We start from the raw sequence: 16,086 nt of genomic DNA, 5'->3' as shown, positions 1-16,086 counted from the left end.
TATATCAGATTATATTATGAGTATGGGACACAATAGTATTACAATTCAGGGTTCAGCACATTTTAATGGACAAAATTTCAAAAGTTTTTCTTTTTGCCCTACTTATATTTTTCATACACATTGGGTTCAAAATCAAACATTAGTTTAGAAAGTGACGGTTTGGAGCCATTTTTGTTTTCTGTTTCTTTGGGGTTATTGGAAAATGTGATTGTAAAACTCCATGACTTTTCCAAGTATTACATGTCCGTGGGAACCATGATAATTACAGTAGGTCAGTTACAAACTGTGTGATGTGTGCAGATGTTTTCTCAGCTCTAATTATGGAAGCAAGTAACTGCTTGTGTTACTGTTAATGTTTAAGAAAATAAACATAATGATGATCTGCACACTGAAATAAAAGTGAAAATCAGACATGGTGATCCATCTATAGGATAAAATATATTGTTGCTCCCATCTTCTGTTAGTGCTGAAGATTAAGTTGAAAAAAATATATAAAGTAGCCAAAGTTGTGAACTGGTTCAATCTGAATTGCGTGGAAACATAGCTCAGTACAGAAATGACAGGGAGTGGCTGAGAGGATCTAAACATTAGATCTAAAAACTCAGCACACAATCTGGATAAAAAACATGACTGTCCCGAAATATACTTGACTTTTTCCAATACATATCCATGCAAGCGACATCCTTGAAAACAAAAAAGCTAACAAGTGGCTATATTAAATAACAGAACATCATCACGCTGGACCGCGCCAAACTCAGCTTTACAGCCTTGTAGCAGTGGCAACATGTAGTGTAGTTTCAGGATGGATGGTTATGTCTGTAGAGGTGCACATCAGCCAAAAAACTCGATGTGCCACACTGACTTTTTTTGATCGACACCAATATTTCTTTCAGCTACGCTAGTGCTTCAAGGACCCATGATTCAAGACGATTAGAGGAAGATTACCTTTGTATTTTAATTGATTCACTTGGCAAACTGTCCTGTAACAAAGTTGTTCTTGGGTCCGGTTGTGCAAGTTTTTAGCAAACTGTCATCTGAGCATAAACTGTGTGACTGCTGACAAAATAATTGCTTTGATAAGGACACAAACTGTTCCTTTTTTTATTCCTAAATGTTGGACATGAATCAGCATGTCTTGATGCTAGACGCTACACACACACACACAGACACACACACAGACACACACACAGACACACACACAGACACACACACACGCACCACACCACACCGGTCGTTCAGTCCGTACACTGGCACATAAAACCACATATCAGACACACTTCTAATTGCACACACACACACACACACTAGCTGTCCAGCTGAATAAGGTCTTTGGCTTTTTGCAGGTTGTGATCGACGGCTCCATCTAAGAACTGAACCCAGGTCAGCTGTGACTCCCCACACACATGACTGGACCTGTACAGGTGGGAGGGAGTGGAGGGTGGTGAAAAAGAGAAAACAGGGATTATGAAGAAAATTCTGATAAAAAATCAAAATATGATATTCCATTAGTTAAAAGCTTACCGTTATCGGCTTCCATCATGCTGATTCAGAATACCGCGGAAAAGTGCTCACGTGATAACGGTTACAGTGATCGATCGCTTAAATGGATCAAAACGCTTTGGCCAGAATGGTTCCTACATAAATGTTTTATATCTAGACTTTTTTAATGACATACTATACAAAGATTTTTTATAAGTATATTATGGCTTTTTTTTGGCATATTATACTGATTTTTTTTTTTTTTTGTTTGTTTGTTTTTAAATTTTTAAGGCATACTTTATAATGATTTTTGGCGGGGAATATCACACTGCAACTTTTTTTTTATTTTACTTCATTTTTTGTGGCATACTATATGACGTTATTTTAAAATGTTTTTCAAAAATACTATACTGACTTTTTTATACAGCATACTATACTAATTATTTAAAAAAAAAATGGCATACATAGTGCACCAGATCTGCAAACTCTATGGGTTGTTTTTTGTGTGTCCCTTGGTGACAATTTTGTATCCTCTCTCTTAATTTGCAGTTTTATGTGAATCCGTGAATGCAACACAGGCAGAAATATTCATGAGCGTGTGAGAGAGGGAGGCCTCTGAATGTGTGAGAAACCTTGTCAAGGTTGTCATTTTATACCCTTAATATAATTTGTCCCCCCAGTGTTTGAAATTGGTATTGAATCTTGATATTTGAGGTCCTATATAAAAGTCAAAAATTCCAGTATTGAGCCACTAATGACAGACACACCATTCACATGTTTCCCTAACTTTATGTCACACCCAAAATTTCGTCTGAGGCTATCTGGCTTGTCACACCTTCACTGCTGAGTTAGCGTGGAATTCCCTGGAATAACTCGATCAGTAACTCATCTATTTATCATTATGTCTCTGTTCTTAAAAGGTACATTGTGTAAGTTTAGACACCCAGTCCAACCCAACACCCACATTATTCATCCTTTAACTCTTAAGACCGAAGCCATTTTTTGGTTCGCCTGGATTAAGTGTCTAATAAAGCTTGTATAATATCAACCCTGTAATGCACAGTCAAGCTATGAACATCATTGTTTTCGGGACAACCTGGGCTATAAGAATATGTGTGCTGCAGTGATGTCACCTGAATGTAAAAATAGTGATGGGACAATAAAGACAAAAGAAAAACAAAACTCTTCAAAGCAGTTTCTGTCTGCAGTGAGGAGACAGAGGGACACGTCACAAGATGTGCACATAAAGGAGTAGACTGAGTGACCTGGAGTAACCTTCTGTGGACACACAGGAACGTCTGATTGTCGTGGTCATATTTGTTTATGGGGAAACAAATATGGCCGTAAATCAATCTTACCTGATGATCTCCAGAACTTTCTTCAACAGTGCTGCCAATTTACAAGCCTGAAAAGAAAAACAAAACAAATTTATAAAGGAGGTCAGAGGTCAGAGTCTGTGGAACAGGCAGCTGAGCTGACAGACATGGTGACTTTTAGTGATGAGGATACCGTTACAGAATGCAAACAGCCGGCCAGTGAATTTTGACTAAACCTGAGTTGGTGATTGTTGGAACAGTGGACAAACTAAGTAGAAGACTAACGAGATTAACGAAGGCCGTTTAGCGCTGCACACATATACAGTCAGTTTACGTAAGTAAGGTATGACAGTATAAAAAGAAGACACCGCCCTGAGGCTAGCTGGCAGTTACATTAATGCTCTGAATGTTGCATAAAGCATGAATAATTATATGATTATATTGTATGAAATGGCAATGAGTACCTTAAGCTGGCTCTAAAAGTACTCCAGAAGCTAAAAAATACCTCTTCCTCTAAAGCGGTAATACTGGCAGACACACAAGCACACCAGAAACATAAAAGTGAAAATGAAATTCGGTCCAGGAGATGATACACCTGAAATCATGTGGTTTTATAATGCGAGATGAGATCGATCCCAAATTTGGTGTGTCGTTGGGCAGGGGGTTCCTCTACATGTGTGAAAAACAGAATGTGAATATCTTAAAGCACTGAGGAAATAGAGAACTACAAACACATGAGTGCAACAAATGGAAAATGGGACATTCTGCAAAATACTTTTGCTTTTGATTCTTTAAGTATATACTAATGCTCATACTTGAATGTTGTAACAGAGTATTTCCTTTTTATAGAAATTGTATCTTTATTAGGGAAGGGAAGGGCATATCAAAACGACAGAGTCGCACCATCAACAAAAAATGTCTTTCCTTTCGAGTTTTTAGATATAAGGTCCATAAATTGCGCATCATCCAAACCAAGGCAGGTGAGTTCAAAGAAACAGTATTTCCAAAATGTGTTTGGAGTATTTCTAAACTGTGGTATTGCTACAAGATCTGAGTACTTCTTTCAACACTGCGACTGTTTGATTGACAGACCGCGTTGCTGGTGTGGAGTCATTGTCATTAACATAAATATTTCAGTGACAGACCTGAGGAGTCAGCTTCTTCAGCCTCCACCCACTCTTTTCTTTCTAAATTATACTGCACGTTTGCCCCGGAGGATCTCTGGCATTTGTATTTTTACATTTTCTGCACTTGGGAATTTTTCTAAAGTATCCCTCAGTCCACGTTGAGCTCCCTCTGCCTGCCGAGGAACTAATTACCTTTTTAAACTAAGACACAAATATATGATCATCTAAAATAATTTTGTGCATTGTTACAGATTAAATGTCACCAAGCAGTGTATAAAGCAGTTAAAACCAGCTGTACTTTGACCAACTACATTATTAAAAGGCTTCTTACATATGAATGCATCAATAATATGTATTTGTCGACATAAACAGGAACAAGGGCCATTCTGCCGACTGTATATTTACCAAGGGTTGTGTTGAAACTGACAGGCTGGGGCGTGTCAGTGAATTACCCACAGGAGCAGATGGCAAGATCATGTAACATTTACAACAGAAGCACTACCATGCACATCTGGACCTGTTTTAACCGCAACAGACTGACTTTCTCCAGAAGGCCCTTTATAGCCTGATGCTAATGTATTTTGTGAATTATCCTAAATAATGTTAATATTGTTTCTGAAAAGGGAGGCTGCACATTTTTCAAGCACCACAAAAGAAATTCACTTCACCTCAAATAACACAAAACTGTATATGTGTCCAGTAGGGGTGGGAATCACAGCGAATCTCACGATACAATACACGATCCACGATAACGATATTATCACGATACAGCAATTCTGCAATAATTGATATATTGCAAGAAATCATACAACGATACATCACAAAATATGTCTCACTAGAGAATACAAAATAGTCGTAAAACGGTCAAGTGCAGGATTAAATATTTCCAGCTCGGTATTTCATGCCTTGATTCCAGCGTTTGTAGCATCTGGCGAAAACCTTCATTTTCGACCACGCTGTTGGGTCGGAGGTCCTTGCAAATAAACTTCGCTAATTAACTTTGTAATGTTGGCAGCCCTCGGGGATGACAAAGGGAGCTTTGCGCTGAACATTGCACTCACGGCTGCATGTTTGCTAATGTTAGCATTTCCGAGCGAGGAGATCAGGGTGGTGGCGCTGCAAGTGGCTCTGCATGTTCGTGGTATTTCCTGTGTACTTCATTTTTCTCAGACAGTTCTTACATACTGCAAAGTCTTTGTTGAGTTTGTTTGTCCCTTCAGTGTTGTAGAAGCCGAAGTGTATCCATACTTTGGATTTAAATGAGGCTGGGGGTTCTCTTAGTAAGTAATTTTAGTCATTTAAGTGTGAAGCGCCCCCGTGAGGAGTCATAAAGTAGCAACGCCAGCTGACAAACCAGCAGGGACATCGGTTTAAAGCGCTGTATTTTCTTAATTAAAATATCAATATTTGGCCCCAGCATATCGATTCTCATATCGCACGATACATTATCAATATTTTGTCCCACCCCTAGTGTCAACTAACACGACTAAATAAGATTAAGAAATTTAATTTTTGAGAGTATGGATGCTCCATCGTTGAGTATGAAGGAGATTTTGGAGCGTATAGGTTTGAAAAGACTATCATACACTTCTAAAGGCAGGCAGAGAGACTTTGTTCAGCTCTGAGATGCATATATAAACATCATGAAAGCAGGAGATGTAGACCTAAACTAAAACAGATAGTGTCAAAGATGTAGGTAAATATTGTGATTTATTAGAATCCTACCTGATATCTGTGCAAGTCGTCACTTTTTCAAAATGACAGGAGGTCAGGAGCCCTAAGCTGAGTAACACTAGAGTGTGTAAGTGTATGTAGATGTATAGTCTTTGTAATGAATAAAATTTTAGTTTCAACCAGCTGTAATATAGTTAGATGTGTCTTTGATGCGTTTTTATAACAAAAGGAAATTACAATATAATGTTTTCAGGTGAATTGACCCTTTACTTCAAAGAAAACTTTGATGCAGTCCATTTCTGTATAGTCAGAGATATAGTGTTACGTGAAATAAGCACCACGCAGTTGTAAACTAAATGATTTGAATTAGGGGGGCAATACTCACAGCTAAAAAAGTTTGTTTCCCTCCACTGTTCCTGGAAAGCGTTGTGTGGGTCTTTAGTCACTGTTTAATCATTAAAAAGCTAAAGTAGCATGCTTTTACATTCAGTAAGCTATACCTTCAGTAGCTAGCTAACGATGGCTGGCTAACCTGAGGTTAGGTTTGATTTTGGTTTTGGAACGGGGAAGAAACGTTTATCTCCTTCCAACCTCTCCAGGTAACAAGTATCATTATTACACAAGCCCCAGGCACAACATTTAGCCCGAAACCCACAAAAGCAACCTGAAAATGGGTGGGACTTAGCGAAGGATCAATGTTGTATGATAAACCACCAAAAAATTATAGATCTTTTAAAAATTCATTATTTGGCTGCCAGGCCAGTGAAAATATACAAAGAGGCCAGTAAAAGTCTGATCTACTAGTTGAGTGGACCAGAAATGTTAAGTTAAAAACTGACTGGAGTAACTTGCAAACTGTGCCAGCTTTGATCAAAGGTTGTGATTTAGCATTAAGCGAGTGGTTCCCTACAAGACAGGAACAGCCTGCCAAAAGCATTGAATTACCGTGATTACCATGCCTGACTTTTTACATGACTTGAATTTAAGGTACCTGTTGCCTCAAGACGAGCTGCAGTTCACGTCAACACGCAGACCTTATCACTTAACCACAAAGACATGATGAAATATCAAAGAACTATTAAGGATTCATTTTCTTATAGGAATAGGCCTATTGATCTGTTTTATTTTTCACATACAGAATTATTATGCTAATCCAAGTTTAAATTATGTGTTTTTTTGATTAAAAAATACCTCATTCAAGTGGGTTGTTCTGCCTTTCGTTTCTGTTCAAATATTGCAATTTGATGATGGATCAATCATTAAAATGCAAAATCTGCACTTTTTTTTAAAAACATCCTTTCTATTAAAAAATATGAAATCAATCAAATAGATCTACTTTCTTTTAAAACATCTTTCTTGAAAAATAAAATAAAATCAAGCAAGTCTTTGTCTTGTGAAGGGCAGAGAGACAGTTTGGGATTTTTGAATAGGGGCTGTGTAAGATAGAAATATGCTTTTTTAAAGTGGTTAAAATATGTTTTAATGTTGACCCCTCTATTAGGAAATGTAATCCTGAGCTTAAGGGTGCCTACCGCCAGCAACTGTATGTTATACACTGACTATACAAAAGTATCTCATACTGACTCAAAAATGCTGAACTATCACTTTTACATAGTTGACGACTGATTTACGTTTGACTGATTGCTTGAGATTTCCACATCAGAGATTTCACCTGAAATGTACTGATGAGTAATAAAAACACATTTTCTATTGTATTTTGTACTGTCAATGTAATACTTCATGTCATGTACTATTTCATGTCTTGTCATGTTTTTACCCCGCCTTCCTAAAGAAGCTCTTTATGCAAAACATTTTTCAGTGGAAGTTTGCCACTTGACACGCCAACATATTTTACACAACTGCTGGAGCACATTCAAGCCAACACTGCCCTGAGCAGATATTTAAATCAAATACTTGCTGACACACAAAACAAGATCAAGCAACTTGAATGTGGGAACGCTTTTTCAGATTCCTATAAAAATGTTCGTATGATTTATAATGACTTGCTTCAATGAGGGCTGGTTTGAAAATCAAGGAAATGTGTTATTTGAACCTCAATCTTCTGACCTGGTTACATAAGTAATAACAGTAAGTGTGTCTGATTGTGTGAGTGCGTCTTACGTTGTTCTCTACTGCGCTGTAGTCCATCGGTGGGTAGAGGGAGAGAGCCAGATCATCAACACTGACGGGAAAAGACAGGGAGACGCAGAGAATTGTGTGGTGTTCATTTCATTTTGATTAAAAAATAAAAATTACTTATTTAAAAGAAAAGCTTAGTTCAACCTGAATGGAAGCAAATTTTCCCTCTCGCTGCAACGAGGAGCACACGTAGAACACCTCGTCTCGTCACAGTCCGACTAAAGTGTTTACATGGCAGAATAGGTGGACTTCCAATCGTATTATTTGGGTGTATTAGTCTAACTTCTAGATATTTGATTCAGTCTGAATTGAGACCAAATAACATGTTGACATGCATTTTACAAGTCCCATTTTTCACAGTAATTCATCTTTTTCTAAAATCATGTAAACTTACTGAGTGTTCACCACAAATCCAATAAATTAAAACCTACAAAACAAGCTAGAAATCTTGGTTGACATATAGACTCTGACCTAAATTTCAAAGACCACATAAAGGCAGCCAGTCAAATCAGGCTACCACCACCTTAAAAACGTAGCAGGAATTAAAGAATTCCTGTCTAGACAAGACAAAGAAAAACATGTTCATGTGTTTTCTTTTCAGCTAGCTGTACTATTGCAATGGTGTCTTCACTGCAGCTCATCTACAATAATGCTGAGAGAGTCCTAACAAACACCGAGACAGTGGAGCACATTACACCAGTCCTTAAATTACATCACTGCCTTCCTGTATGTCAAAGAGTAGATTTTTAAATCCTGTTCCTCATCTATAAAGCACTAAGTAGTCTTGGACATGAATACCTGTCTGATTTACTTACACGCTGCTAAGCACCCCGACGCTTCGGGTCATCTGGGACAGGTGCACTTAAGGTGAAGCTGATTGTAGTTTCAGTGGCACAAATTCCTGAATACCTGAAGTCTGCTGTAACTGTTAACTGATTTAAATCAGGGCTTTAAATATTATGTTACTGAGGCTTTCCAATGACATAAATTTTACTTTGACCTACAACTACTTATTTGCTTGCTTTTCCTTCTTTGTCCTTTAATGTTTGAGTAGACATTGAATATTTCCTAATGCATTGTATGTAATATATTTCTACGCCCCCTGTAAAGCACTTTCAATCACCTTGTGTTCGAAAGGCTCTAGACAAAAAAAACTTGCCTTTCCTTCGCATTGACCTAGGATGTTATCTCTTCGTGTGAAACGCTCACTTCGGTTCGATGTGACCATACCATTACAACTGAGCTGCATCATAACAATCACAACAGCATCAACACCCAGTATGAATGCACAAACACATGCACCTACTAACTTGAACTGTTGCACTGCTGACGTTTTTTTTCATGCCTAAATATCTCAAGTTTCAGTGCATGATTACTTTGTGACTGAACATCTACAAGTTAACATTTTCTGTTATTCTTTTAATTAATTATTAAAAACTAACAATTTGGTTCCAAATACAGTGATCTAATGCTGCAATTTTGGCAAGTTTACTCCTTTTTTAGTCATCAAGTTGGAAAACTAATTTCTGTTCGGGCACTGCAGGTCTAAAAAACATTACAACTCATCGTAGACATTCTTCACTATGATCACATGATAATATGACCTCATGTGTATTGTTTGTTTGTTTTTCAGTGCCAAAAGATACTTTTAAAATGGTTCCAGTGCCTAAACAATGACCAAACCAATAGTTTAAAAAAAAAAAAAAAAAAAGGTTAATGACACTAAAGAACGGTTTTTTTTTTATTGCAAAGGCAAATTTAAACTTTAAATTATTACAGTATACTTAACAGTTTAAAGTGTACTTATTAAATATATAGATGACATTTTTTTACTGATAGACTGCCTGAACCATTCGCACACTGCACTGCTCGAAAATTTATTACTCTCTTCTGCAGCTGCTGAAGCCTCACTGCCACCGGCACACACACGCTCACTTGCTCCAGCTTTCTCTCTCACGCTCGCTCTCAGTCTCACTATGAACATAATTTGGCACTGAAACAAGGCACCGAAGTTTTTGTCATGATTCAGTGTCGTAGGTACTGGTCGATTAGTAACCTGTGCCCTGTTGGCACCAGGTTTCTGTACCCAATCCTGTGTGTGTGTGTGTGTGTGTGTGTGTGTGTGTGCGCGTGTCTGTGTGTGTGTGTGTGTGTGTGTGTGTGTGTGTGTGTCTGTGTCTGTGTATTCTTACCCAGGACTGATTTCCTTGGTGATGTCAGCCAGGTCGTCGAGCTGAGCCAGGCTCTGAGATGTCGTGACATCGCCATTGGCTTTTACTGCTGACATCAGCTTCCTTAGACACGCCGCTGATGCTTTCATCAGCCCCTGGCACGGACTAATCACGAGCCGGTCCTTCTCTGACCAATAAGTGTCCTGGTTGCCTCGAGGCTCCTGGTCATCGTCGAGAATGTCATTGAACGGGTCCTGGACCTCGGATAACGCCTGTGTGAGGGTACAATATTCTGTGAAGGAGGTGTCTAACTAAAATATAATCATTTATTTAACAAGCAGATTAGAGAATACAGGCCTGTCTCTAACAGAAACCATTTGCAGTTCACCGTGTGTGTGTGTGTGTGTGTGTGTGTGTGTGTGTGTGTGTGTGTGTGTGTGTGTGTACCTGTTCAATTTCTTCTATGGCATCTTTAACAACTCCAATCTGAGCGGACAGAACCACAAGCACTGCTGCCTTATTATCTGTGAAACATATTTTTCATCAGTAAATGTGTGATTAAATTGCAAACCTTCTAAGAAAAAAGTGTAAGCATTAGCGTTCTCGGATAAGCGGATGACACTGGATGGATGCATGGATGGATGAATTTGTTAGTTATGGCAAAAACATGTTTTTAGAGGTTACGTTGACCTTCAAGCACCAAAATCCAATTATTCCATTTTATGTTAAATTCATAGTAGGGGTTTTAAAATATAAAAATGGTGAAATTAAAATGTTGTTATGCTTTGACAAAGATAATAAAAACAATAATGTTCAGTTTTTCATTACATATTACTGTGATTTTATGTCTCATGGCGAAGAAAAGCCTACAGTTGCTTTTTCAACGTTCAATTTCATAGTGAGATTTCACAGCGGGGCCCTTGTTTGAACGTATTAAACTTTGGAACCAGGCCAGCCTTCTCATGTATAAACCCTGCACAACCGGTCCTTTATCTTGCTTTGGCCTGCAGCGATTATCATCTTGGTGTAACTCAAACCTTACATGACCTACAAACCTTACATGACAACTTACTTCACCTATAACTGCTTAACCTTTGACTGTATAATCAAGTCCTTTAACTTGTTTATTAAGCTTTCCAGACCTCAGCCGCCTCTAAAATTACCTTGTATTTTTTTTTTTAATTTAAAGATCTATAATCCTTTTAATTTTGATGTCTTAATGTCTTAAAATCTCTGTTTTTATTCTTTGCTGTTTATGTGTGTGTTAAATGTAATGTGTTATTGTTATCATAAATAAAAATGAAAAATAAAAACATTTTAGCAACATATACAAAAAACACAGACATGTACAGACGGGTACAGGTCTGCAGCTCAGTTAACGCATATGCAAACACACAAACACACACAGATTGCACGCACGCACACACACACGCACTATATTATTTAAACAGTAGTCTGTCGTGACTTCCAGTTCAACATCAACACCTGCAGGCCGCCAAGATCTACTAAAACTTTTAAAATGTTCTCTCCCTTCATTCAACCTTATCTTTAGTATCTGTAACTCTTCACTCATTATGAAAACCTAATCTTTTTCAAAATCTGGTCAAGTCTGCTGACCTTGTGGTAATTGGGCAAAGTGGTCGCAGGCTGACCACACACCTCCTGTTGATGTCAGCTGCTCCTGGGACAGACTGGAGGTGAGCAGAAGAAGAGAAGAAGGGAAATCAAGATTACAGAAACACAGACTGAGATAGAGGGAAAAAAAAGACAAAAACTTCACAACAAACTGGTTTTTGTTCTGCTAAAAAAAAAAGAAATTTCAGTATTTCCAGACAACATGTCTTTGTTTACTGTCGGTGCTGCAGTGCCGAAAAAAATATATACATTTTACTTTATCTTTTTAATTTCCTTTTTTTCTACAGGTCATGATCTAAATCAAAGTGGAATTAAGGGAGCATTTTGGACACTGATCAAAATAATATAAATAATATGAATTTATTACATACAATATGTAATTTTCTGCCACTAGTGGTTTTACTGGGAGCCGAAATATATCGCAGAGGTCTACTCCTCTCCAAAACAAAAGCTCTACTGCTGGCCTTGGGAGGGCCCAGCTCCTGCTAATGAGTGCTCGCTTTTTTTCTCTGATAAGTCGGACAGGACAGCTCTCCTCTGCACAGTCCCAGTGATTTAAACTGGTAAAAATACTGAATAAAGCAGTGACACTATAAAAATCAGTGTTTCTCTGACGTTCTGCAAAGCAGAGGATGGAGCCGAGCTGCCGCTAATGTTTGCACACCTTGTTTCTCAGACATCCTTTATCCAGTTAAAACATGTAGTTAAAAGGACCAAGATCTAAAAAGCGTATTTTTTTTTTTTAAAAGGTGCTTAAAACAGGATAAAAAGTCAATTTATGACAGCTTCTAGCAGACAACCACAACCCTGACGCATGTGCAAAGGGGGTTTGAGTCTTTTACTACATTTTGTTCGACTGTGGCTCAATTCAAACTCACTGTTGCATCTCTCATGTATCATGTGTTTGTGTGTGAATGTACCTCTGCAGCGGTGAGCTCAGTATGACCTCCAGCAGCTGTGTGACTCCCTCCAGAACCTCGACCGTAGCGTCTCTGACCTGTCTGCGCAGACTAACACCTGAGACACACGGAGGAGAGACAACAGAGACACTGTGACCAGCCAAAGTCAACATGCTGACAAAAACTTGCTCCTTTTTTATGTATTTTACAAAGTCTTAAACAGCAGACACAACAAGCTTTGGGCACCGTACACACAATATCAAGTGCAGTCTGAGATGCACTGGAGAGTTTTGTCATCCCATGACTGTGTACATGCAATTTTGCAGGGCTGCAGGAAACAGCTATTCTCTTTTATTATTGCTATTGACACTTAACTCTAATAAACTACGTTTCATTGAGCCAAATCAGAGTGAATGGAATGCAATTATAGAAGTATTACTGTCGCAGTAATAATACACTCGACTAAAGCACAATTCCTGCACCGCTGGTGACTACTTGGTGGCGTTACCTTGGCTCTTAGGTAGCCAATAATACACTGTGGACAGGGTGAGGACACTCTTCAGGAGGGACTCTGCTAACTTCTCTCCGTCCTGCAGAGAGGAAGGAAAGACATTCAGAGTCACATCACACATAAACTTGTTGGGAATTATGAAAGAATGTTTACATGACATCTCAACAGCTTGTGAAATATTAAAAATAATTAGAATTACACATCTAGGATGCTTACTCTTAACACACTTATTTTTTGGCATTGTGTATATTTTGGATTTTCACTTTATATATATTTTATATTTTTTATATTTTCACTTTTTCCTACCTTGTTTTGCAACTGCTGCACAACAATTTCCCTCTGGATATAGTTCTAACATATCTTTGTCCCCGCATCCCCACTTATCCCCTCTATGCTTTAGTGAAGCTGAAATATCCAGGATAAGGTTGCTGCATCTCGCGCTAGTGACGTCATTTGGATGCTGGAGTTTACGCACTGACAATATTTGTGGTGGGAGAGTTTCCGCCAAAACACCCATCAGACCAATCACGAGCAGTTCCATTGAATGTGAGTGCATGGATTGGCTGTCACCGCTGTCAATCATGGCAGAAAAATCCCCTTTTTGTGGAGTTGTATAACCCATTAAAACTGAACTCATAATAACGATCACTTGAACAAAACATAAGAGTGATGAAAGCTATCTTCAGTGATGGAAACAGTCTTTGGGAATAATTTATTTTGCATTTCTTTGAGTTTTTAGTTTGGTCTAAATCCCATTCACTAACATGGAAGGGGGGCTTTATGACCGATACTGCAGCCAGACTGAGCAAGACAAACATTAAAATCCAAATAATAATCTGACCTGTTGTGATGGTAGCGGGGGTTTGGAGAAGGCCAGGCTGAGTTTAGTGGCTTCCTGAGACACTGCCTTCACTGCCTGGTCTGAGGACAAAACAGTCACAGTTACATCACACTGAAAGGTCCCACTAAATGAACAGGATGATGATGGGGTGGTACCAAAATGAGCTGTTGCAAACAGCACACAAATGTGAGTATGTTGTTTAATACAAAAAAATACGAAATTGATTTTAAATTTTTAAAAAGGCAGAGGATCAACTATACTCAACTCAGAGTGTCCCAGAAGTTGGAGAGGTTAAAAGCTCCATCTGACTCATTGGACTCTCCATCTGTGATGGAAAATAGTACACAGTTAGGCAAATCCTCCCTCTTCACTACTAATGTGGTGAAGTTCAAAAAATGAACTTCAGCATATTAGCCCTGTTTTTTAACGACTGGTGTTGGAATTAACTTCGAGCTTTTGCAATTTGGGAATAAGAACAAAGTTACTTCTAAAATTGTTAGGGCTATGTCTCATTATTATTATCATTATTATTATTGAAAAATGGCTGGCCCCGAAACAATCGGTCAAATAATCAGTTAGTAAATCAGCACTGTAAACAGCTTTTTAACATTTAAAATAAATCAAACCAGTTCCAGTGTGTCTTGGACATCTTGTCACAACTTTCAGAGCTTTTAGTTTGTGGTAAAGGGCCATCACAAAATCCTTAAACTTCATTATAAATTAAAAGATACCTTAAATACACACTTTTCAAGGTTGTGATTTCAAGAGCTTGCTCAGTTATTAATATATTGATGTCAAACCACTTCTCATGTGTCTCTGATACCCTGTTACAACTTCCACATCTGATACTGTGGTATCTGTGTGATACTGTGGTTTTTGTTTTTATCTGTGACCTTATGCCTTAAATACACACAATTTAAAGGTTGTGATTTCAGTGACTTTATTTATGAATATATTAATATAAAACCACTTCTCATGTGTCCTGACATCCTGTTTTGTCACAACTTTTACAGTGTTTATTTCGTAGAAAGGAGCCCTCAAAAATAACCTTAACATCATTATCTGTGACTTACTGCCTTCTGTGATTATATTGACATCAATCTATTTCCCAAGAATTAGTCTCCAACTCAGTCAAATGAGCACATTCAAAGGTCTGGACCAGGTAATCTGAACACCTATTTCTCCGACGACAAATTATAAAATCACCTCAAAATACAATTCAAAAACAACACACAAACGTTTGACCCTGGATGACCATAAAGTTGAATCCAGGCCTCTTAAAAACAATTTCAACAAAAACAGAAAATTAACACCTTCATAAAAGCTAAAAAAGGCTTATTTCTTTTTTGAAAAACTGTTGTTTTGGTTACATTAGAGCTCTCTGTAGGTTAACTAATCAGCTGAAGCTCGAGTATTTCTGTTATTAGCTAACAATTTGGCAAACAAACAGGGAGGTGGCACTCACTATGTGAATTTGTAGCGTGAAAATAAAAAAAGAAGAAGAAACAGAGCCCAGGTTAACGTTAAATTAAAAAAAACTAAGAGTTTAAAATCGTAAAAACCGAAGTTTAGCACGTTTAGCTCGACGCACGCTAGCACAGCTCGGCTAACGGCTAACTAATTTGTGCTGCGTCATTTAATATAACGTTAACGTGTCATATTTACCTCTGACTCGGTCTCTAACGCACTGGATTGAGTTCAGCAGATTTCGAAAAGGCACAGACACATTTCCACCGCGATTATCAGCGCTCATGTCCCCAAAGTTTTCTTACAGCTAACTGACAGCAAATATAATACATGCGTGTTGTGGAACTACAGAACGACAGGAAGTTGATCCGGGGACGGTTATGAAGGAGGCACCGGCGCTGCAGTATTACAAGTACAGAGCGACTTATTTATTTATTTATTTATTTATTTATTTACACTTTTTAAAATTATACAGTGCATTATACGGGTATATAATTAGTTTTAAAATATTGAAAAAATTATTATTTTAGTAACATATCTGTCTGAAAATTTCTCAAAACACAATATGAAACAAAAACAATAATACAGATAACATTAAATTGTCAGAGGGAGCTTTAAACCAAGACACACCTTTTTTGTTTTAATAAGCTATACATTTTCATTTAGTTTATTTTACTGAATAAATTTCATATTCATAAGAAAAAAATGGTCAGAAACTAAACTGTCTTTCCTGAACTTTATTAATGAATTTCAACAATATATCGCTACCTTATTTAATGTTAAGAGCAAAAAAGCTATCAAGACATTTAACACTTTGTATCAACATC

General features: G+C 37.7%; 1 protein-coding gene across 1 annotated transcript; it reads right to left on the bottom strand.

The window, feature by feature from the left end:
- Nucleotides 1-44: 44 nt before the first annotated feature.
- On the bottom strand, nt 45-15,603 carry ccndbp1 (cyclin D-type binding-protein 1). Its single transcript, XM_042510114.1, has 11 exons — nt 15,458-15,603; nt 14,058-14,117; nt 13,793-13,872; nt 12,949-13,030; nt 12,462-12,558; nt 11,524-11,597; nt 10,354-10,430; nt 9,928-10,178; nt 7,718-7,778; nt 2,838-2,884; nt 45-1,413 (listed from the first exon to the last, which is right to left on the bottom strand). The coding sequence occupies exons 1-11, from the start codon at nt 15,543-15,545 to the stop codon at nt 1,305-1,307; spliced, it is 1,026 nt and encodes a 341-aa protein (XP_042366048.1). The 5' UTR covers nt 15,546-15,603; the 3' UTR covers nt 45-1,304.
- Between the last annotated feature and the right edge of the window lie 483 nt (nt 15,604-16,086).

The sequence above is a fragment of the Plectropomus leopardus genome, chromosome 2 (genome assembly GCF_008729295.1).
Source record: "Plectropomus leopardus isolate mb chromosome 2, YSFRI_Pleo_2.0, whole genome shotgun sequence".
Classification (NCBI taxonomy): Eukaryota; Metazoa; Chordata; class Actinopteri; order Perciformes; family Serranidae; genus Plectropomus; species Plectropomus leopardus.
The sequence above is the reverse complement of the archived record's forward strand: the minus strand, read 5'-3'. Positions and strand labels throughout refer to the sequence as shown.

Excerpts from the sequence above, each read along its gene's own strand:
- ccndbp1 (XM_042510114.1), bottom strand. The coding sequence starts at position 15,545 with ATGAGCGCTGATAATCGCGGTGGAAATGTGTCTGTGCCTTTTCGAAAT. Across the intron at positions 10,431-11,523 it reads CTTTGCCCAATTACCACAAG|ATAATAAGGCAGCAGTGCTT; the intron begins GTCAGCAGACTT and ends TATGTTTCACAG. Across the intron at positions 1,414-2,837 it reads AAAGTTCTGGAGATCATCAG|GTCCAGTCATGTGTGTGGGG; the intron begins GTAAGATTGATT and ends CCACCTGTACAG.